The 24,987-nt window shown below is 33.4% G+C and overlaps 1 protein-coding gene across 1 annotated transcript in view; it reads left to right on the forward strand.

Moving 5' to 3' along the window:
• Positions 1-24,987, forward strand: part of PDS5B (PDS5 cohesin associated factor B) — a 196,046-nt gene that overhangs the window by 111,094 nt on the left and 59,965 nt on the right. Inside the window, 6 exon segments of the mRNA XM_043576591.1 lie at positions 5,290-5,371; positions 8,355-8,403; positions 10,605-10,744; positions 12,049-12,164; positions 17,004-17,109; positions 19,898-20,058. Coding sequence (XP_043432526.1) covers positions 5,290-5,371; positions 8,355-8,403; positions 10,605-10,744; positions 12,049-12,164; positions 17,004-17,109; positions 19,898-20,058 — 654 coding nt within the window.

Raw genomic sequence — 24,987 nt, forward strand, 5'->3', positions numbered from 1 at the left:
ATAATAACAAAGTTTTCTTGACAAGGGAAGGAGGTGTAGATTAAAGAGTAAGTTGGCATCAGGGTGTCTGTGTTGCTTAGTCGGTTAAGTGTCCAGCTTCAGCTCACGTCGTGACCTCGTGGTTCCTGAGTTTGAGCCCTGCATTGGGCTCTCTGCTGTCAGCACAGAGCCTGCTTCAGATCCTCTGTCCCCCTCTGTCTCTGCCTCTCCCCTGCTTGCACTGTCTCTCAAAAAAAGGTGAACATTAAAAGAAAAAAACAAAAAAAACTTTAAAAAGTAAGTTAGCATCTAGGCTGATATTTAGCCAGCACACACTTCTTGAACAGCATGTCAGCTCTCTCGAGAGTCCCCGGGATCCTCCCTCCGCCTGACTCTCCCCTGTGCCTGGGCACAGCAGAAGGACTGCCTGCTGTTCTGATTGGTTGGTCCTGTGCGTTTGTAAAAAAATTTGAATAGTAGGTGGACACTATCCGATAACAGCATGTAGGATGGTAGATAAAATGTTCTACAGTTCTTTTATCACAGAAGAATGAGGACAGACATGTTGATTAATTAAGCTGTGAATAAGTGTGCGAATTAAAAATTTGAGTTGCCCTAAAAGAATAGAATTAGAACGTATGGCTTCCAAACCCAGAAGGAGTGAGACGGAACTAGTGAAAACTTTAATATGAGAAATGTAAAAAATTAAGAAAAATAATTGTAAATAGAAAACACTAAATAGCAGTTATAGAGCTATATGTATCCAATATTATTTGTCACTTAAATAACAACAATGGTTGATTGAATTAAAAAGTAAAAATGCTGGAGCACCTGGGTGGATCTCAAGGTTTGTGATTTCGAGCCCAGCATCAGGTTCTGTGCTGTCAGTGGTCGATGGAGCCCACTTTGTATCCTCTGCCTCCCTTTCTCTGCCCCTCCCCCGGTTGCTGTCTTGCACACATTCTCACTCACTTTCTCTCAAAAATAAACATTTTTTTTTAAAAAGTAAAACTGCCAATCATAAAAGATACACTGAAAAATAATGCCATGGCAAAGTCTAAAGTAAATTCCAGTGTGTGGACCAATTGATTCTACAAAAATGGTGAGTGAATAGTTAAGTATTTTAACTTAAAACAGATATTTGTAATATTTTTATTTTTTAAAAAAAGTTTATTTTAAAGACAGCGAGCAGGGGAGGTGCAGACAGAGGGAGGAAGAGAGAGAGAATCCCAAGCAGGCTCCATACTGTTAGTGCAGAGCCCAACTGGGGGGCTTTAACCCATGACTCATGAGATCATGACCTGAGTTGAAACCAAGAGATGGACACTTAGCCGACTGAGCCATCCAGGTGCCTTCATAATACTTTTAACATAATTTTTTATTTTAACCAACATTTTGGAATTAACTAACTGTAAATCAAATACTTAACATTTTGTAACTTCTACTTTACATTTGTGATTTCTCCAAAAGTCGTTACATTTATTGTTATGAAATATTTAATGCACACTAAGAAATTGCATATGAGTTTCAAAACATAGTAATAAATATATCTGTGAATCCACATCCATCTTGTGAACTCTTCTCTTTTTCATCCTCCTGTCTTTCACCTAAGGATACTACTAGCCTTAATTATGTATTTTTCATTTCCTTTTAAAAAATAGTCTTATACATACATGTCTTACACACATATGTCTCTCTCTATATGTCTATATATATGTCTCTGTCTCTGTATGTCTCTATATATGTCTCCTTATGTCTCTATATATGTCTCTCTATATATGTATGTCTCTATGTCTCTCTATGTCTCTATATATGTATATATATCTATATATATGTATGTATGTCTATCCCTTAATAATATTACTTATTTTTGCCTGTTTTTGAACTTTACAAAAGTGGAACAATTGTGGATATAGTCTTCTCTAACTAACCCCCCCCCCCCCCCATTTTATTGTGTTCCTAAGATTCATCCAAAATATGTATAGCTTGTTGGTCATTCAATTTCACTGTGGTATTGAATTACATTATGTCATGATGTCATAATTTTATTCTGTTATCTTGTCATTGGAAATTTGACTCCATAGAAAGAATGGACATTTGTCTTTCCATTTTTTTTTTTTTTTTTTTTTTTTTTTTACTAATGCAGATAGTACCATTATGAACAGTTTTCAATTGAGAATACACATGCATAGGTTTCTCTAAGGTATGGTTATAAATGGTTCTCAGATTTGGCTACATGTTGGAATTACTTGAAGAAGGTTTAAACAATACGGACACCTAAATCTCACCTTCAGAGATGGTCCTTTAATTTGAAGTGTAGTCTGGGCGTTGGGGTTTTTAGAAAAGTGTTTCTGTAGATTTTAATGGGCAACCAAGGTTTGGAATCACTGATGTATAGCTAGGAGTAGAATTGATGAGTATATACATTTTCAGTATTGTAAACTGGTGTCAGATTATTTTCCAATATGATTATGCAAATTTGTATTCCCATCAGAGGCTTGTAATTTTTTGCATCTTCCTAAACATTATTAGCCATCTTATTTTTTGCAAATCTTTTGAGTCTCAAATTTTATCTTTTTTTTTTTTTTCATTTTCCTGAACAATAATAATCATTTGCTGAAAGAGCCTATATTTTTTTCTATGATCATGTTCTTCTGGGGAAGACAAAGTACTTAATATGTTTTAAATTTTTGATGTATATCAGTTTTGGGTAAGCCCCTAAGTTAACTAAATATCTTCACTAATGAAAAAGAGAACAGAGGGAGGCTTGAGTGCTCTCTAATCCTGGTGTGTGTTGCCACCTCCCCCAAGTTTCCTAGAACAACTGTTAATAACAAAAGTTAGTGGTAGTTTCAGGTGTCCTGGTTGTGATCTCTTTGGTTAGGTTGGCTCTCCTCTCGACCCGTTTTTGTACGGCTTCATCTGGTGGGTAATTTGCCAACTGGGAGCAGAATGTTGGAAGGGAAGTTCTCTTCAATATTTGCACAGGTTTCTGACTGCAACCCAATGGTGGCTGTCTTTTTCTTCGAGTTAGTGCAAAACCCTAGTGAGGGGACTCGACAGATGACAACTGTAAGAGTATCTATGCTTTAAGCAAATTTTTCACATTTATGTAGTGACAGAGCTGGAATTCAGGCTCATATGAAATGATACGAGTCTTTATAATAATGTTTCTACTATTTTTTTTCTTTTTTTAAAAAAATTTTTTTTTCAATGTTTATTTATTTTTGGGACAGAGAGAGACAGAGCATGAACGGGGGAGGGGCAGAGAGAGGGAGACACAGAATCGGAATCAGGCTCCAGGCTCTGAGCCATCAGCCCAGAGCCTGACGCGGGGCTCGAACTCCCGGACCGTGAGATCGTGACCTGGCTGAAGTCGGACGCTTAACCGACTGCGCCACCCAGGCGCCCCTATTTTTTTTTCTTTTTAAGGACTGTTGAGAAGGGCAAACACAAGCATAAATTTGTCTTTGCTGCTTAAGATAATTTTATTAAAGTACTTCAGAGGATGGTTTCCCTAAAAATATATTACAATATAAATTCTTAGCGGTGGTCACTTTTTGATTTAAGCTATAGCCGTAATAGTTTAGAAGGAGATTTAGAATTACTTGAGATTTCATATTTAAAGTAACAAATAACTATAATAGGTAAAATAGTTTCTGTTTTAGTTTAAGTCTAGGCCTGTCAGAAGTTGTAAGTAATAATATAGTGTTAGCAAATGAGAGACCATTCATTGACTTTGGAGTTCAGGAATAATTTCACAGATGACTGCTCTGTTTCTTTGAAAATTAACTCTTAGCTGTTAGACTTTTACAGCCCTCTGTATACTGGTCATTTTTTTTTTCATATTTACATTCTTAAAACATGCCAATTAAACTTTTAATTGAAATTTAATAACTTGAAAATAGTATAGTTATTTTAAATTTAACTTCTAAGATACAATGTCCCCAGTACTGTTGGTTTGCCAGTACCATTTTGAGGTGATGACTGTAAAGGAATTTAAGTGTCCACATTTAAACTATTTTACTTCCATAAAGGTATCCAAAGGTATTCTTAAAACATAGTGTTAAGGAGGAGAATGAAAATTTTTAACAATCGTCTGTCAAAAGAGAAAGGGTGGTTTTATATGCTTCTGTACCGTATTTCTTTTTAAATGCTTCATATGAATGATACTGGAGGGTAATAGATCTATAGAAAATTGGAAACAAAATAATGGAAAGTATTTGGTTTTGGAAAATTCTCTTTTCATATATTAAAATATATGTGGTTTTGAATTCTGTAACGTAATATTTCAATAACATTAGCTGTTCTCTTAGGATTTATGCATATTTTCTTGAGTATGTGTATAGTTTCATTTTAGATTTAAGTTTCTGGCTGAAAACAATAAAAGTATTAAGAGGACATCAAAAATTTTGCCATATAAAAATAGTATTCAAATAATATGTAAATACATGTATGTATGTAATAATACATATTTGTATAACAAACATTTATATATAACATGTAAATACATGTACATGAAATTATATAGTATACATATTTTTACTTATAATATATGGAATATGTTATAGTTGTATATAACATATAAATACCTGGTTTATATAATTTATGTAAACATGTTATTTAATTAACTCTGTATACTTCATTCAGACTGTAAACCTCAGTGAGTCCTTAAAAATCTAAACACATAAATTGTACCTCTAAACTGTGAGAATTTGAGGATTAAATAAAACAAGTGAGAAATTGTCATTTTTTAATTTACATCAGTTTGGTTACATATTTTAATCTTATTTAATGACTGTTTACTTATATATAGGTATATAATATATATTTTATATAATACATAAACGTAATCTATAAAGTAACATTGTAAATATTTCTGTTGTAGGAAAAAGTATCCCTCGTTCTCTCAGTATTCACTCTTTTCTGTCTTTGATTCCTTTTTATCCTGCCTACTGTAGGACCTTACTCCATCACGCATTCCTTTATTTCTAAAGGTTATAATCTCAGTAGGTAATTCTTCTACCCTAGTTTACAGACATGTTGTAGTTAATAATAGTTCTTCCCTATTTTTGTACAAACCAAAAAACGACCATTTTCTTTTAATACAAATATTGCTTCCAATGTTCGTGTCTTTTATGTAGGACTCTTCTTTCTCCCCATACATCATCAGTTGCTTAGTCCTGTGAAATTTACCTCGTCTCTCATTTTTTTGGTAATATTTGAACTTGAAAAGCAATATATTTGGAATATTCCAGTAGGATTTTTATTCTGTTTTGTTATTTAAATTGATGTGTTTGTGTTTTTCAGAGCATTGAATGAGATGTGGAAATGTCAAAATCTGCTCCGACATCAAGTAAAGGATTTGCTTGACTTAATTAAGCAACCCAAAGTAAGTTAAATTTAACGAAAAGTTTTTCTTTGACAAGTTTTGTAAAACACCTGTATTTTAGTTACTCTTCACCATTGCTACAGTGTGTTGAAATACCTATTTCTATATGGAACCATTCTACTCAAGAAGCTATGATCTCTAATTTAGAACACTGAAAAAAAAAATTTATTTTTATTTTTATTTGTTTTTGAGAGAGTGAAATTTCATGAGCAGGGAGGGGCAGAGGGAAAGGGGGGAGAGAGACTCTTAAGCAGGCTCCATGCCCAGTGCAAAGCCCCAGCACAATGTCTGATGTGGGGCTTGATTTCACCACTGTGAGATCATCACCTGAGCCACCCAGGTGCCCCAGAACACAGAAATTTTTAAGAAATTGATTGCGTAAAACATTTAAAATTTACATTTACTATATTTGTAAAAGATGACACCTAACAGGAAAGAGAATGTACTTCTTTGTACTCAGAATTAAAGTTCTTCTATAGTTTAAAAAACAAAACAAAACAATAACTGTCATTGAAAACAAAGAAAATAGAGTAAAACTGCACTCTGTCTTGCCACACTAAAATGTTCCCATCATCTTTGAATAGTCTTGTGGTTTTAGAAAATTTTAGTATCATACAATTTTAGTTAAGTATCTTTATATTTTTACTTAAAATATCATGGTAGTTTTAATGTACTGCTTGATTTTCATAATTATAATTGTGGTATTCACTCAGTTGATGTATTTTATTTTTTGAAATTTTACAGTGATTCTAGTTTTTTCCCCCCTTGAATATTTTTTGAGAATGTTGTATATAGGCCTGTAAAAGGTATAATTCATTGAAAAAGCAGTACTTGTGGTCATTTTAAATGACACACATAAGTGACAGTATGCTGTTATGTTTTATTTCCTTTCAGTCTATAGTGGAATGCCTCACCACCATCCCCCCAAAAAAACTTCCACAAAACAAAACATATACTGCGTGGTCATAGAACAGAGGTCAATAGAGAGGAGTTGTTTCATGTTAGGGCTAACAGTAATCTCTTTGCTTCTGGTTTATTGAACATAACATAATCTCTTTGATTATTGAGTATATTGAACCTGCTAGAATTACTTTTTTCTTATTATAAATGACTTAAAACTAATATTAGTGTGATTCTGCTATTTCAGTACTTTCTCTGCCAACTAGCAAAATTGGAAAATTCCATTTAAGTTAGTATGCTTCAGCCAGTAAACATGTGTTTCAGTTAATGTTCTAATGCGATAAGTTAGTGTATTTTAGTTAATAAGCTCTGGATAATGTTCTCCTATTTGCTGTTTAGAGCTGTATTAATTTACTTCCTTTTGGTCAAAGTTGCATGGTTAACCAAAAATATGAGATGTTTTCATGTGCATGTAAATAAAATTATTCCTGATTTTAGGCAATACTGAAGTCATAATAGCCAAGTAGTATATTAAGTGTGCAGGTCATATGTTGAACAGCATGATGTATGAGACTAATAAAAAAAAATAACTTTGTTCTTGACTTTCACTGTCCTTTTAAAATTTATTTAGTGGGACCTTCTTTTCCCTTGCCGGTTGATAACAAGTTGGGAGGGTCTTATAATTTCATTCTCATGTGAAATAACAAAATATAGTCTCAATTCAGTTAAAATGTTTTAATGTCTTCTACCTAGTGGAATTTTCCTTTAACTTGTCTTAAAATAATTACTGAGTTATCCAGGTTAAAGAGGAAATTCTCATTAATGTGTCAGGTTGAAGAAGAAACCAAATGGAAGATAGTACTTCACTTTATACTGAGAATTATAGTAGACATTATAGAGTGAAGGGTAGAAAAAATTCAAAGCTATATTTAATTTTTGGGTGTTTTTTTACTAGGAAGACTCTTAGTAATCAGTATGTTTTTTTGCATTTTTCCTTATTCAGTCTGATAAAGGTAGTTTTTATTCCTATTTAGTTCAGTAGTATAGCCCTTCTTCTCTATTTAACTAAATTTAGATTTGCTCAGTGTCACACAAAGGGACATAATTTCTAGTGTTGTACTTTTGTTGATACTCTTTCCTTTTCATGTGGATCAACTTCTTGAAAGCCCAGCAACACCTGCTTCCCCCAAATTAAACAATAGAATCTTTTGATTCTGGACAGATTTATTCAAATACTTTAAATTCCAAACATTTGGGAATTAACTCTTGAATTCTGTGTTTTGTATCTTACTTTCTCTTAGCAAGCTCCTTCTAACTAGGGATGATTTTTTTATTTTATTTTTTGCCTTCACTCCAGTATTTTTATGGTTCAGTATATTATACAGAGTTGCTGAATGACACCTTTAAAAAAAAACAACACTAACTTGATGCATTGAGTAACTAGCACCTTTAGAAACATTTTTTTACACATACGACTTTACAGACTGTATTACATGAATCGCAATATGGTGACGCGTTGATTTACTGAAATAATGTTCATACAGCAAATAAACAGCACTCTTGGAAGAATCTTTTGTACATGTCAGTGGCGTTTTTGTAATGGTCTATATCTAGTTCTTCCCCATAAGCTGCATGACTATGCCTTACAATCCTCTGGCTTAAAAATTTTAGGAAGGCCTTAAGTCAACCGGCATTATATCCTTATCAACTTTTTGTTTGAGATAAGCTTAAAAACTTGAAAACCAGGTTATTTTATTCCTTTTCTAATCTAAGTTGCCCTGTTCTTTCACTACTAAAGAAAGCAAAATCTCTCCCTGTTTCTAAAGGTTGGTACAACAGTCGTTTGTTTGTTTGTTTGTTTGGAGGCTGACCAAACAGGGTGAGGGAAGAGATGGTGACAACAGAGCATCCACTTCCACTTTCATCCACTTTGTGGAGTTTGAACCTAGTTCAAGAAGGAGCTCACAGTGGTGGTGGTCAGGGTGTGGGCCTGGAACATTAGTAGGTTATTCTCTAATTTTCTGAAGGGTATGATGAAGATTATTAGGAAATACTAATTTTGCGTTTTTTGTGTGATTTACAGACAGATGCCAGTGTCAAGGCCATATTTTCAAAAGTGATGGTTATTACAAGTAAGTTATTTCAGATATTATATGTAAAATTGAAGGTTTAATTGAAATATTTGTTTTTGATAATTTGTTTTCATGGAGTTCCACTTTAGGCTCTGATAATACAGGAAAAGAGTCAAGTGTTTTTGATTGTTGTTTAACAGACAACTCAGCTTCAGCTTTTCTTCTTCTCTGATTCTCATTTATTTTGCTACACAGGATTTTTCTTTTTCTTTTGTGTGTTGGAATGAACAAATGCTGGAGAAAGGATTTATTATATAAATGTGTTTTGGGGAATTCATTCAAATTATTGCATAACCTTGCTGTGAAAACTGAATCTTTTCCTTGGTGTTGCTTGCTTTAATGTGAATCTGTCTGAAGCTAATTTCATTCTGAGCCAAAATTTAGAGGAAAGGGTATACCTAATAACCACAAAAGAGCTTCTTTGGGGGGAAAAAAAGTACTGATTTGCTTTTTTGCTTTCAGTGATTTCAAATAAAATGTTATTGCACTTGACAGTAAATACAAAAGGATTGTGTGGCACATCTCCTTTGTTCAGTGCAAGGATAGGGCAGTGTAGCTGTTTCTGTATGGCAGTTGCTTTTCCACCCACCTCAGAGATCACTGTGTAGCATAGCACACGGACAGACGGAAAATCAGTTAATGCTTCTGCTGAGTTTCCACTTGGTAGTAGTGAACAGATTTATCTTAGATGGATTTCTGAGATGTTAACAAATATTTCAAGCTGTGTATGGAAGTAATGCTCAGGTTCTGAAGAGAACAGTAACCTAATTAACTGAATTTTAGACTAAGTGATAGGATTTTTGGCATGAGTACGGGTTTAAGACCAAAGTATCTTTTAGTTTTGGGCAGTTAAACATAAATTAGTTTTCAGTCTCTTTGGATAACCTGAAAGCAAGTGATTTTCTGGTATTGGTTTTTAATAACTATTTCCTCAGTAGTTTGGCTGTGGCGCTGTCTCTTAAAAGGAGATATCTCCTATATTTTTTCTATATTTTACCCCTGTTTTCCCAAATTCTGTTCTGAGGAATGCTGGTATCTTGAAGGTGTTAATAGTACTGTTAGAAAAAAGGGTTCCATGGTCAAGTATGTTTGTAGAATGTTGAAATACAGGTTTTTTGTTTCCTCCCTCTTTTCTAGCTCTGTCTCCTCCTCCCTCATTTCCCATTTCCCTCTTACCTCATTCTCATTCTTTTTGTTTCTTAAATGGTAGATTTTATTGTAGCCTTTAATACGATACTTACACATTATGGAGGGGCTGTAAAGTTATATTGTCCAAGATTATTTGAAGACACTACAGTAGATTTTTTTTGTATTATAGAAACATGAAAAAGTCAGATAGTCAAGTACTAATAATTAATTAATAATATAAAAGTATTAATAGATAGTCAAGATTAATAGATCCTCATTGATCTAGCCAAGACTTGAAATGGAATTTCAAAGTTGTATATGAACTTAAAGCCTGCATTCATGTTTTAAGATTTAGTTGAGTTTCTACAACTTTTATTACAGTCCGTGGTTCTGTATTATAATTTCTGTTATTAGAAGAATCCTAGTCTGGTCCTCTGTAACATTTGTGAATAATTAAAAAAAAAAAATAGGCACTAGGATTAGCATTTTACTAGCTTTCGTAAGTGTTTTAATACATGGAAAAGTTAGGAGAGTAGTATAAAAATCATCTTTGATTCTATGAGGACTCATCCTTTCTCATGCAATCATAACATCCAGCAGCAATACCTGAAACTGTTACTCAGTATGTGTCATCGACAGATAGCCATGTGTATATGAACCGGATGGTTTTAACAGTAACTCAGTATAGGAGAATAGTTTCTTAAAGATGAAACTTACTGATCTCTTTCTGTGAGTTACAAGAGAACAGTATACACAACAAACTCGAGACAGTAATAAATTGGTATCTTCAGGTGGACATTTAATGCCCTTAAATATTATAAGGGGTATTTAGAGTCAGTTCAGTCTTTCCCTACCAAGATGTTTCTTCATAGTGTTCTTGTTTCCTATTTCTAGAAAGCAGAATTTAGGGAAAATTGACTACTGACTACTGAGGTTGATCCACAATTTCTAATTAAACTAAACAGAATTTGTAAATTAGGATTATTAAAGTAATAAGAATGAAGAATGTTGATCTTCTGTTATTTTGAGAAATTTCTGAAATAGCATTTTAATTGGATTTTAATTGATTGAAGGAAATTTGCCAGATCCTGGTAAGGCTCAGGATTTCATGAAGAAGTTCACACAAGTGTTGGAAGATGATGAGAAAATAAGAAAACAGCTGGAAGTACTTGTTAGTCCAACATGCTCCTGCAAGCAGGCTGAAGGCTGTGTGGTAAGGGAAGATGATTAGAAGAGCTAATGTTTCAAGAAACCCTCACATCTTTTTTTGACCCTTTTTATAAAATAATTTATATTTGTTGGGTAAAATTTAGAAAATATCACAAAAATGACAATACAGATAAACTGTAACCCCCGTGTAGAGACAATTGCTGTTAATACTGTAGGATGTATCTTCCAAAATAAGATATTATCTGTACAGCTTTGTGCATTTTACTTATTTTTATTAGTTTTTTACAGCATTAATAGCAACGTAGCGTACCATTGAATTGAACAATCCACTTATGTTACACATTGAGATTTTTTTCCCCAGTTTTTGTTTAAAGAACACTTTAATATCTTTATAGCTAAATCATTTTACACAGCCTTGATTATTTCTTTAGGATAGATTCAGTGTTGGATTCTGTCATTGTTGGAAAGAAGCAAAACTCAAAACATAATTATTTTGGTGGGATTTGTAGTCGTGGTTCCTGGTCATTTGACCATTTTTTTTCTCCTTGGGCGTATTAGCCATTTATGTTTTTTTGTGTATTGTATGTTTTTAATCTTTGCCTATGGAATGACATTTATCTTTGTCCTATTGATTTGTTAATCATATATGTTAATTAAGCTGCAAATAATTATCTGTCATTTATAGTCTACCCTTCCGTTTTGATTTTGATGTTCTTTATATACCATAGTTTTATTTTTATCTAGCTAAGTCTATCAGCAGACTCTTTAAGGTTTTTGCCTTTTCTGTCCTGCTTTCAAAACCCCATTCTATCGCAAGTCAATGAAAATATTTACTGATGTAAGGATTTCTCAGTCTGTTGCCAGTGCATCTTCCGAGAGGTTTTTAATAAAGAGAAAACGATGATTCTTTTCTCCACCCCAGATTGACTAATCTCCTCAGTGAGGTCCAAGAATCTATAGTTTTAACAAGCTTCCTTGATTGTATTACTCTCTGAAGTATTTATCTCCACTGACCCTTGGTTTTATTCTTTTGTACTTGTTCTATCTTTTTGGAATGTTTTTGGTATAGAGTATGAGATAGGGATCTGTCTCTTTATTCTGTATGTCTGTTCAGTTATTTCAAAACAGTATATTGAATAATCCATCTTTTTCCTGTTAGTTGAAATGTTACCTCTCTCATATGCAAAATTCTTAGTTTTGTTTGCTCAATTCATGCAATTCCTGTTGATTTTCTTATTCCAATACCAGTATTGCATGATTTTAATTACTTTAGGTCCTAAACATTTTAATGTGATGTATTTATTTAAACAAATTTTTGTAATATTTAAAAAAAAATCTACCTTACAGCGTGAAATAACTAAGAAGCTGGGCAACCCCAAACAGCCTACAAATCCTTTCCTGGAAATGATCAAGTTTCTCTTGGAGAGGATAGCACCTGTGCACATAGATACTGAATCTATCAGGTATTTGTATATAAAAATACTAAATTTTCGTTACTATTCATTCATTCATACTGCAGTCAGTTGCTTTTGAGTACCTGCTATACACAAGGCACTTAACTGTGTAGATTTTTTGTATATGTAAAATGGCTATATACGAATCTATATATGTTTGTACATCTGTCTGTTCATATATATGTGTGTGTAATGTATGTGTACACACTGATCTGTACATATCTGTGTATATTTATCTTGTTATTTATTTTAATGTTAAATATTACTTCCATTTAGATGAGAAAATGTCATTTTAAGCCTAGTTTCTGTTACCAGTATACCAGGAATTACTCTTTTTAGGTAGCTTGAATAGGATAAGTAATGCAGACAACTTGTAATTATGCCCTCAGGAAAAGAAAATTAGGTGAATATGTTGTAAAGCAGTTTATGACGCATTTTCACAGATATTTGAGAACGCAAAGTGTTATTTTTAAAACAATACTCACTTCCGCTTATATATCACCTAACTGTGACATCTTGGAAAATACTTTTCTTTTTATGACTGTGTTCCCTTAGGTAAAATGTTTTGTTTTGTTTTTTTTAAACATTTTCCTAAAATGTTTCAACTGGTTGAGAAAAGAAAGCACTCATAGAATGTGTGTGTGTGTGTGTGTGTGTGTGTGTGTGTATGTGTGTATATACACACACATACACGCATACATACATTCATTACATTCTGATTTACTGGTCATCAGTAAATGAGATATATTACAATCTACACTAAATAATACCATCCTGTACTCAGTGAACCCTTTTGGGGGATTTTTTTGTTTGTTTGTTTGTTTGGGAGGGTAGAAGGTGCAGCTTTTGGACTGTGATCCCCTGCAAAGTAGGGAGACACCACTTTGGATACCCTGTAGTCACTTTGGATTCCTCTTGCATCAGTTTTCATTTGAAGAAGGGTTTCTATGGTTTTAAAACAAAAAAATCAGACCCCTCTATATTAGTACTGAATCAGACTGAAACTCCTTATTTAAGTAAATAATCTCATGCTTTCTATACTCAAGGCAATGCTAGTTACATACTAGCAAACCATACTTTTTGTTTTTCATTAACCCTCTGTTTGGTAATGGAATAAAGAGTTTTAGCTGAGAGATTATATTATAGTTTCATAAAATTAATGCAGACAGTGTTCAGAAGACTCAAGGATTTCTCTAAGAGAGTAGTATTTGACTTAAGAGGAAGAATGTGTAAGATTATGTTTTTATGGAGGTGGGAGAAAGAATATTCTAGGCACTGAGGTTAATATAAACCAAGCTAGCTGGATAGGAAAAAAAAAAAAAAAGGGATATTTAGGAAATGATTGCCATCCATTTAAACTATAGTGTGGAAAGGTATAGAAATATTATGAGATAATGCTAAAAAAGGAGTTGGGATCAGATTGTGGAAAGCATTTAAGGTATAACTTTAGAGCTTTTACTTTAGTCTGTTGAGAACTGTGGATGATTAATGATGGGTAGGAGGAAGGAAGTAGAAGGGATAGACTGTAAAGTGTTATAAATTTTGGATGCTGGTGGTTAGTGGAATGGAAAGGAAAGATTATATTTGGGGAAGGTTTTAAAAGAATGGGTCATCTTACTGGAGATGGGAATAAAGTTGAGGAGTCAAGTCTAAGAACTCAAGTTCCAATGAAGCACATAGTAATAACTTTGAAAAGAATTAAGGGAGCTCATGTGCTTCTTACTTGGACATGACCAAAAAGTTCTTTAAAAATCAAGGAAAATTGAGCTTAATGTGAAACTGTGATAATGGATTCTTTCCCTGGGCAAGAGATTGTATAGAAAGAAGTAAAAAGATAAAAAGATCATGGACAGAACCTTGGAATTTTGTTTAACAGTAGAAAAATTACAGGAATGTAAGAACACCAGGTTTTTGTAGTGTTTTGAAAGATAAGTGCGAGAAAGTTTTCACAAATAATGTGTACCATGAACATTCTGACTGAGAATCAAAATAGGTCTTTGGCTTTATTGTCAACAGGTCATAGTGATACAGAAAATATATCAAAACATAAATAACAGTAACAGGTAGTAGCAGTTAGTCCTTATAAAGTGCCTGGGATGATTCTAAATGTTTATCTCTTTTGCTCATTTACTTCTTAACCATATGAGACAAGAAATGTTATCATTTCCAATTTATAGATAAGGAACAGTGAGTTACACAGATGTTGAATAATTTCCCCACTGCTAGGAAGTGGCGAATGACATTGTAACCCAGGAAGTTTGGTTCCAGAGCCCTCTTGGTTAACCATCACACTATATATGTCTCAGATTCCACTCTTAGTCCCCACCAGTAGTCAGTGAGTGTCCAATTCACCTAACTCTTCCTGCTAGAGTGGCTATTAACCTTTTTAGTCCTTGCCATTTTACAGGTGAATGATGATCTTCTTTTTTAAAAACAATGTGTCACTAATAAAGTTGAACATTTTTTCCCCCCATATATTTCTTGGTTAATTGCTTTTTAAAATACTTTTCTATGAGAGACTTGGAGAAGTTGTCTTTTGCTTATTGGTTGTAAGAATCCTTTATAAAATAAGGCCATTAACTTAGTTCTATTGCCTTTCAAATTTGTATAAATTATATATAATTAAATCTGTCATTTGTTTCCTTTATGATTTTTCTGCCTTTGGTATCATATTAGGTGGTTATGTTTTTTCTGTTTAAATCTTTAATTGGTCTGGAATTCATTTTAGTATAATGTGGAAATAGATATCCATCCTTTAAATGCTAGCTGTATCAATTCCATTTATTGGAAGATTCTTCCCTTCCCAATTTTGATTTGCAATGTTTCCTTATTATAGCATAAATTTTTGTATGATTTGGATTCTTAATGAATTTTCAATTTGGTTCCTTTGTCTTCTGAAATTTTAATGATACTTTTTATCTTGTTGAGAAAGTTCTTTCATCCTCCCCCCACTAAAATTAATTGGCTGTTGCCAAACCTTAATTGATTTTTCCAGTTGAGCCATAGAATGAATCTGTTGAATCTTCTTTACCAAGTTGTGTTGCCCTGATACATTTGTAGATTTAGTGAAAAATGCCATTTGTATAATATTGTGTTCCCATTTTATAAAAAGACTTGTTTTGGTTTATTCAAATCCCTGTGCTCCCTTCATATAGTTTTAGAGTTTACACATAGATTCTGTGCATTTATAACTTTTTATTTTATGTATTTTGACTTGTCGTTGTGAATAGATTTTCCCCGTCTGTATTTTATAGGTGGCTTTGGCTGATAGAGAAAAGCACTGTTGATTTTTTTGTGTTTTGTTAGTGTCACGTCACTGAACTCTCAGTATTTTTTAATAGTTTTTCAGTTGATTGTCTTTGGTTTTCCAAAGAGGTTGATGCTTTTTCTCACAGATTTTTATATGACTGGCTCTTGTTCTTTGGTTCTTAGCTCAGAAATGCCTTTCCTGACTACGCTGGGTAACGAACTTCACTTCTTGTCTTTGCCTTCTTTCTAATCTTTGTTGTTCCCTGATTATATTTTCTCTGTATTTGTTTACTTATTTTTGGCCTTCCTTCACTAGACTGAGAGCTTCATGCCCTTAATCATGGAAGAAAATAATGAATTTGATTTTTCATTCCTGTGGGATGTCTAGGTAAAAACCCTTGGGGCCCCTGAGATAGTTTTATTCGGGATAGTTGGAGCTATGAGACACAGTTAATCAATAGATCAGCCACTAAGAGGTGATAAATTTTAAGGAGACCCTGAAGGGGGACAGATAAATTTGACTCATAGCTTGAACTTAAATTTGAGTACATAATATTTTTGTAGAAATAATAGAGCTACTAAACATTTTAAGGAACATTGAATAGTTGAATTTTCCTGCTTTTGAGACATACTATGTCTCTACCCTTAGTGTATGTTATTTGGTTTTTATAAAAAGAATGCCTGAAAGTGTGAGTGATTATTTTAGATAATTGACATTGCATTATAAATGTTTATTTTAAAATAACAAACTTGTTTTTAGGGGCGCCTAGGTGGCTCAGTCGATTAAGCATCCAACTTCGGCTCAGGTCATGGTCTCGCAGTTTGTGGGTTTAAGCCCTGCGTCGGTCTCTGTGCTGACAGCCTAGAGCCTGGAGCCTGCTTCAAATTCTGTGTCTCTTCCTCTCTCTGCCCCTCCCATGCTCATGCTCTATCTCTCACTGTCTCTCAATAATAAATAAATGTTTAAAAAAAAATTAAAAAAAAATAGCAAACTTGTTTTTAGAAGAAAATTCAAAGCATTTTGTTTCCTTTTTAATCTGTTTTAATTTCTCATGAAGTTTTATTATAGGTCTATTATCTAGGTATTTTTACACCTTTCAGGAACAGGCCTGTGTGTTTCTGGCTCTTAACAACAGTACTGACACATAGTAATATTTGGCAAGTGCTTTTGGCAATATTTTGGCAGGTAATATTTGAAAGTGCTTAATGTTGCCGTTTATCCTTTATTTCAATATACATTGTGGGACTTCTGGAGCAATAATGAATTTTAGATAATTAGAAGACATCTGTTTGTGTGTTTAGGCATAGATTTTCTATGGAAAATGCAAGAATAAAAATATAGATAGCGTTAATAAACAGCAAATCAGATAACATTTGGACTTCATTTGAATGGACAGGGGAAAATACTGTTTTGAAAACAAGTGCCTCAAAATACCTATTACAGTTTTTTTGTTTTGCAGTAATGTTTGGGAAACAACTGTATCAGATTTTTATGTGTTTGGATATGGTCTATAGAGAAAATATTCAGGATTATTTTTCTTAGACATTGCTACTAAAGGCCACTTGAAAATATGACCGTCTTTTTCCCTCATACTTTAGTGCTCTTATTAAGCAAGTGAACAAATCAATAGATGGAACAGCAGATGATGAAGACGAGGGTGTTCCAACTGATCAGGCCATCAGGGCAGGTCTTGAACTGCTTAAGGTAAGTATGCATATGGTGAAATGAAGAGCCTAATCAGGTGACTGCCTAATATGTATAGTATATGTTTTGTGTGCTTCAGACTTGCTTCTTAAGTTTATAGAACCTGAAGTAAAATTTTCTCAGTCATTTTAGGTCATGTAGAAATGCCTCATTTCCTCTAACATGTAAGCTAAATATTTTAAGGTTTAAATTGTATAATATAGCCTAGTATTATTACACTAAAATAGTGAATTATACTTAGAAGTTGTCATCAGGAAGCAAAGATGGAGCCAAATTCTTCCTAAAACTTCATTTTACCTTTTATTTTGTTAGTTAAAATAAGCTACTGCCTTGTACTTATTACAAAAATACCAGTTAATTGTTGACAACTTAGAAAGTATAAAATTATAAAGAAGAAAACTTTCATAAGCCTATCATACATAAACATTTCTTTTGTTTCCCTTTTAATCTTGAAAACAATGCACACTTTATATAGTTGAGATTAGACTGAGTGTATAGTTTTATATCTTGACCAATTTCCCTGATTAAATTACAAGCATTTTTTCAGTGGTTTTTAGGATAGTGTTTTTAAGAGTGCCAAAAAACATATCTGATTTATGGCTGTTATTTATTTGATGGATGCGTTTGGGTAAGTTCATTGCCTCCGCTTCCTTATCTGTAATGGAGATAATGATAGCACTTATCTCACAGAACACTAAATTAAACCATGTACGTAAGTTTCTTAGCACAGTGTCTGGCTCATATTAAGAAACATTATTTTTTTTGAAATGGTGATTAGTTCACTTTTGCGGTGTCATAGTATTCCCAACTGTTTCTCTGGATATTTAGATTTTTCTAATTTTATTCTTATAATCACTGCAAAGATAAATATGTCTAAGATCTCTTGCAAATGCCTTTTTTAAAAAAAAAATCCTGAAATGTAAAGAGAATGATCAGTTTCAAAAATTTTTGATGTATATATTTAGTCGAATTCCTTCACAGAAAAATCATACTCCTATATAATTCCGTCAGCAGTGAAGGAAGGTGCCTAACTTATCTTCACAAACATGGAATATTGTAAATTTTAAAGAGATTTGCTAATTTGATAAGTAAAAATAATGTTTTAATTTGTGTAATTATTGCAGTGAGGTATAACTTCCATATGTTAATCATTAGTGTTTTCCTTATGGTGAATTCATTATTTTTTATCCTGTGTTCATTTTCTACTGACATCTCAATTTTTTGTTCTTTTTAAACTGATGTGAGTTTTTTATTTCCTTTGCTTTTTTATAAATAAAAAAAGTAATCTATTATATGTAAGTTATAAGGTCTGGTAATGAAGTGAATACAGTGAAAAGTAAATAGGATGCTAACTCAAATAGAGTATTAACAATTCTGTTGAGGGGCACCTGGGTGGCTCAGTTGGTTAAGTGTCCAGCTCTTGATTTCAGCTCAGGTCATGATCTCACAGGTTCGTGGGATCAAGCCCCGCATCAGGTTCTGCACTGCGGGCTCTGCGCTGACAGCACAGAGCCTGCTTGGGATTCTGTCTCTCCCTGTCTCTCTACCCCTTCCCCGCTCACTCATGCACACACAAACACTCTCAAAATAAATAAACATTAAAAAATAAAAAATACTGTTGAATTTCCCTGAGTAGTTTTTTCCCTGATTCACATCCCCCAGATATAATTGTTCTGAATTTGAGGTCATTATTCATTATTCATTCTCATACTGTCTTTATAGTTTTATCATCTCTATTTATGTATCTCTAACATCACTTATTTTGCTTGTTTCTGTATCTTACAAACACGGCATTATGCTTAATATATTTTTCTATGACTTGCTTGATTTTACTTTCCACATTTGATTCTACTTGTTTATTTTAAGCTTGAAAATCCTGTCTTGTTCAGAAAATTTTTATTCTGTTCTTTAATCTGAAATATAAACATCTGAAATTTATTTTGAAAGTGTGTATTGGAGGGAAAGATCTAATTGGATTTTCTCCCAATAGCTATGCAGTTTTATCAGGACTGTTTATTAAAAATCCCATTCATTTTCGTTCTCTGTTGCCTCTGTAGAATCTAAGTTCTTATATATGCTAGGACTATTTATTGCTTTATGTTTTCTGTTTTGTTTCTTCTATTAGTACCGTGTTGATTTGATAATTGTAATGTTATGATACCTTTTACTATCTCTTTTACCCCCTTCCCTGAATAACCTTTTTTCAAAAATGTTACTAGCTAGTCTCTTTTAATCCCCTCTGTTTAGAAAAATGAGCTATTTTGGTAAATTCTCTCTTCTTGTCCCTCTTCTCTAATTCTCCTCCAAAAAAAAAATCAGGGGCACCTGGGTGGCTCAGTTGGTTAAGCATCCGACTCTTGATCTTGGCTCAGGTCATGATCTCATGAGATCATGAGGACCCATGTTGGGCTCTGTGCTGACAGCACAGGGCCTGCTTGGGATCCTTTCTCTCCCTCTCTCTCCTTCTCTCTTCTGCTTCTCCTCTGCTTGTTCTCTCTCTCTCTCTCTGTCTCTGTCTCTCAATAAATAAATAAGTCCAACATTAACCAAAATCTAAATTATTTTGAGTAGAATTATATTAGCATGTAATTTAATTTTGAAAGAAAGGACTTCTTTAAATCCTGTGATTTAAAGAACATATCTTTTACATATTTGAGTAAGTTTTAAAGTTTACTGTGTTCTCATATACTTGTTAGCATAAATATTTTTGTGTTTACTTTGAGTATTTCCAATTGTATTTTAAAGATGAAAAGGGTTTACAGACCATTTTTATGACTCATTTTTTTAGGTACTCTCATTTACACATCCCATCTCATTTCATTCTGCTGAAACATTTGAGTCTCTCCTGGCTTGCCTGAAAATGGATGATGAAAAAGTAGCAGAGGCTGCACTCCAAATTTTTAAAAACACAGGAAGCAAAATTGAAGAGGATTTCCCACACATCAGATCGTAAGTTGAGTTTATTCTGATAAATACTCTGGAAAATAGAAAAATAATTTACTGTTTCTTGATTTATGTAGTAGTTGGAATCTTGTAAGTTTTGAGGAAATCATGTCTAAGTTATATTAAGTTGATATCATTCGGTTTAGATCTCATTTCCTGAGGGGATAGCACTGGTTGGTATTTTGGATGATTTCATGAAAATGTGGGGCAAACATGGCATTTCTTTCTCAAGCATCTATTTTGCGTAAATATTTTAATGAAAACAATTTTCTAGTAAAACATTCTCTTGACATGGCATAGAGTAAACAATTCACATGAATTTAAGGTCTAGTGGGAAATTTCAAAGAAAGGACTCTTCACCGTCCTCTGTGATTAAAGGTATTGAATTGAAAACTTTCAGAAGCACTGCTTTGTTTGACGTAGGGAAGCATGGAATAATCATCCTAATAGCAGTGTACTTTTGTGTGTGTTTTCAGTATTTCTAAGAATTGGAAATTGTGCTGTTATCCTTGGGATCTCTAATGCTGGTTGATTATTCAAGATTCTGTGGTATCTCAAAACGATGAGTCTTCATTCTGTATGGACCCGTACTTCTCTGTATGCATCTCTCCTCCCGCTTCCTGGAGGGTGTATCTGACAGTTGGTCCTGATCTTGCCATAGGCATTGGTGGTTCGCTTTACATCTGCCTCATTACTTCTGGCTTAGCTGCTGGTCTAATTAGTTGTGGTTGGGGTAGCATGCTTCTTCATGTTGAAGAATTACCTGTGGCCTATTTCCTCAGAGAGAAAATGGACAAAGGTAGCTCTTAAAATCCCAGGTACACTTTTTGTTATTCTTTGTTCATGTGAACTTAATTCTAGTTCACATGGTAATTGAAACATAACCAGAATTTTATAATCCCATCCTCTTTGGCAGGAGTAAGAAACTTTATTGTTTAGAATTGACTTCTTAATTTTTAAGAGGATGGAGAGCATGAATATTCCTTTGGAATGGTGCTCTGATTCTCCAACACAGATCAGAGATCAGAGTTTGGGGAAAAACACATGCACACACACAGTACATATAATGCTGTATCACTTACTGAATGCCCACTTATTGTATTATCTCATTTAAACCTTGTAACAGTTCAGTAAAGTGTAGGAATTATCCTAATCTTCCAAATGAGAAATCTGTTATTCACTTGAGGTAAATGGTTTTAGATCATATAGCTAGAATGTACAGAGGGAGGATTTGAATTTAGGCCTCTGAATGCCTATGGTACCATATCCATAATGGCACAGTTCCTCTCTTAATTAGGGTTTTGGGCAAGTTTTAGTTTGATTTATTCACTAGTGGTTTTTATTTTCATTCTTGACTATCTTTCCTAGTATCTTTAATATCTTAAACATTGATGTATTTGTGGGAGAACTATATAAGAGCAAGGTTGAAAGGTAGACAGTTTAGAACATGCAAAGGTCATTTTAAAACATATGCTGCTTTAATATGGAACTTGAAGATTATTTTATTTATATGCTAAGTATATTTCACATGTTTCTCATGAGGAGAATTAACTGATATTGAATACCTGCTGTGTGCACACACTGTTCTTGATGAAGTAGCTCATAGTATAATATGTTTTCCAGGAGATAAAATATGTATGCAGATTTTATGTTTTAAATTATTAATTGGGTGAGTTGATTTTGAGGAAAAATGATAGAGCTGAGTGTTGATTAAAGCATCTTCCCTTGAATTCACCAAAATAATTTAGAGGAACCACAAGAGAAATGAATCGTAAGTAGAATTGGACAGAATTGCTCCTAGATTATTTAGACTGAATTGAAAGTGAGAACATTGATGGTTGATACCCATATTCCTGAATCAGGCATATAAGGCAATGGATAGTAAGTGTTCTGTCGTTGGTTAATTTAGAAGGAGGAGATTGAGGTATGGGCAGGCTTTGAGAGAAATAAGGAAAGCCTAATTTCGGCTGTCATAGAACTAAAGGAGAGACTTCGTGGTCACACCGTTTTTCTTTGGACTGACCTATTTTCCTTAGCAGGAGGAGCAAAGCTTAGAGGTGAAGTAAAGCTTAGAGGAGAATTTTGAAGCAAGCGTCTTATTACCAACTTTAGAGACACATAAAAGATTGTGTGTTCAGCCACTAAACAAAAATGATGGTTGCTATGGTTTCTGTTCTGATTCCTGTCTGTCAGGAGTCTGACTTACCTCCAGAGTAGGCAGTTGTCCCCAAACTAAGAGTCCCCTTATAGCATGGAATATAGCCATAGTCCAGGTGGAGCTAGTTCTTGTCACTGGCAGGTTTCAGTAGACTTGGAGAGAAATTCCGCGGAGATGAGAGACTTGCTGCCTTTAGTCCCCACTCCCTTCTCCGTGCTCCTTACTTAGCCAGCTGATGAAGGAGTTGGGAGCTTTGATATTAATTTTTTAAGAGTGGCATCTGATGTTCAGTCTTCAGGGAGATGCTGCCTGCCTTTTTGTTCAAATGGCAGAGCCAGAGAATTTCTGTTGCTCAAAGGTGAGTTAACAGAGTACAAATAAATTAACAAACATGAAACCGATGCACATATTTTAGTACTCAAAAGAAAGCTGATAATCACTGTTGGGAAGAATTGAATTTTTCTAGGAAAAAAGAAAATTTTAAGTGATTCTAAACTGCCAAAAAGTTCAGCAGCAAATGATACCTGGAAAAAAAGAAAACAAAACAAATATATAAAAAGGGAAGTGTCAGAACCAATGGTAAAGAAGACAGGAACATACTTGCATTATAAAGTATAATTTAGTATAAGCAGCAAGGAGCAGAGTAAGCAATTTTGAAAATGTAATCGGTAAGCTAGCAATGGAACTTGAGGAGATTGCATAGAATGTGAAAATGTAGGCATACAAATGAAGGCAGTTAAATTTCTTTAATAGCAGAAAGTGAAAAGCCCTAAGTGGTTTTTGTGGTGAAGACAACAGAGTGATGGAAAATGGAAAATAATAATAAAAAAAAATAATAGTAAACTTTTTCAGAATGATTGGCTACTTGAATCTGGATATCAAGAGGACTCCTGTTTTAGGAAAATATCCTGGTGGAATTTACTGAATTTTCAGGGATTACAGAAGTAATTTCACAAACATCAAGGGCAAAGAAAAGGAAGTATGTTATGTACAATGGAAAAATAAAGAGGCTCGCTTATTTCTTTCAACCACCTAAGATTTCTGAAGTTAATGATTCAACAACTAGAGAGATTTCATGGACAAAAAGAATATAACCTAAGAATTTCCTAAGTAGCCAAGTTGTGCTTAAGGACAAATGAAGGATGTTCTTTAGGATATAAAGACTCAGGAAATGTATTAATAACCCCTTTTATATTATGAACTCTGCCTACCAAGGTATATACTCTTCCCCTTTGCATTCAGTTTTGCTTAAGCTCCTAATTCTACCTTTTGTTTTTGTTGGCGTATCTGATTTGTTTTTTTCTCATCATTTTACTTTTAGTGTTTAAAAATTTTTTTTTAACGTTTATTTATTATTGAGAAACAGAGAGTGAGCAAGGGAGAGGCAGAGAGAGAGGGGAACACAGAATGTGAAGCAGGCTCCAGGCTCTGAGCTGGCAGCACAGAGCCCGATGTAGGGCTTGAACTCACAAACTGCGAGATCATGACCTGAGCCGAAGTCGGACGCCCAACTGACTGAGCCACCCAGGCGCCCCTCAGTGTTTAAATTTTAGATGTGCCTATATCTATGTTTTAAATATTGGAAAACCTGATTTTTTTTTTAAGGAAAATATAAATAAATAAAATTGGCTCGAAGAAGAAGAAAAAACCTAATTAGGCTATGATAATAAAAAAAATGGTGAAAAGTATCCTCTAGTAAAACGTGCCAGTAAAAGTTACATGTTAAAGAAAGTATTATTTCACATCTGTAAGAAACCAAGGATTCTAATTTTTTTAAATTGTTTAGAGCATGACAAAAAAAACCAAACATTCAGATTACTTGTAAAGCCAAGATAACCAGCAGGAGTGCTAAAACTAGTTAACAGATATTCCCTCAAAAGAAAACTTCAAACAGAGCTTACTAATATTGCTGCAAAAAGTTTAAGTAAAATTTTAGAAAAAAGAGAGTTGACTACAGTAAAACAAAAATATATTATGGTCAGATGTGATTACTTTCAGGAATACAAAGAGGATTGGTATTGATAGGCCTAATATTCATGTTACAATTTATTATATAATTGAGTATAAGGGAAAAGGCACACAGTAGGTCACATTGATGTGACAAGGATTAGAATGCTAAAGGAGTCTATTTCTAATTAAACCTAATAAATTAGGATTAAATGCCTTCATAACATAATAAATGTGTCTCAGACCAAAAATAGGTGTCATCAGATAGTACACATCAGAAGCATTCACAGTAAAATTAGGAACAAAATGAAGAAAATACACTATCTCTGCCATGATTTAACATTGTTTCAGAAGCATTAGCCAATATAATTACATTAAAAAATAAATTTAAGAAGTACAAGTGTTGGAGGAGATAGAGTTATTGTATTTCATGGAAAATCTGTGAATCAACTGAAAAATTACCAAAACCAAGATAGCCAATATAAGCCAAAATCCCATATAACACTAACAACCATTTTGAGAATATTATAGGAATAAAAATCAGAAGACCTAGGGGTAACACAAGAAATTTGCAGCCTTATAAATACTGAGTGGAGAAGTATAATATTTAACAAAAAAATCAGGAAAAGTTAGATTGCCCAGTAAATTATTGGCAAGCTGTTTTGAAAAGAAAAATCAATGTAAACTGCTTATCTTGATTTTACATATATTTGAAATGAGTTAAAGATTTATCTAAGATTTTAAATGTATAAAATGAATCAATAAAAGTACTGGTAACCAGAACAGTTTTGTAATTCCTTTTTTTTTTTTTTTTTTTGGTGGGTGAAGGG

Source organism: Prionailurus bengalensis, chromosome A1, assembly GCF_016509475.1.
Source record: "Prionailurus bengalensis isolate Pbe53 chromosome A1, Fcat_Pben_1.1_paternal_pri, whole genome shotgun sequence".
Lineage (NCBI taxonomy): Eukaryota > Metazoa > Chordata > Mammalia > Carnivora > Felidae > Prionailurus > Prionailurus bengalensis.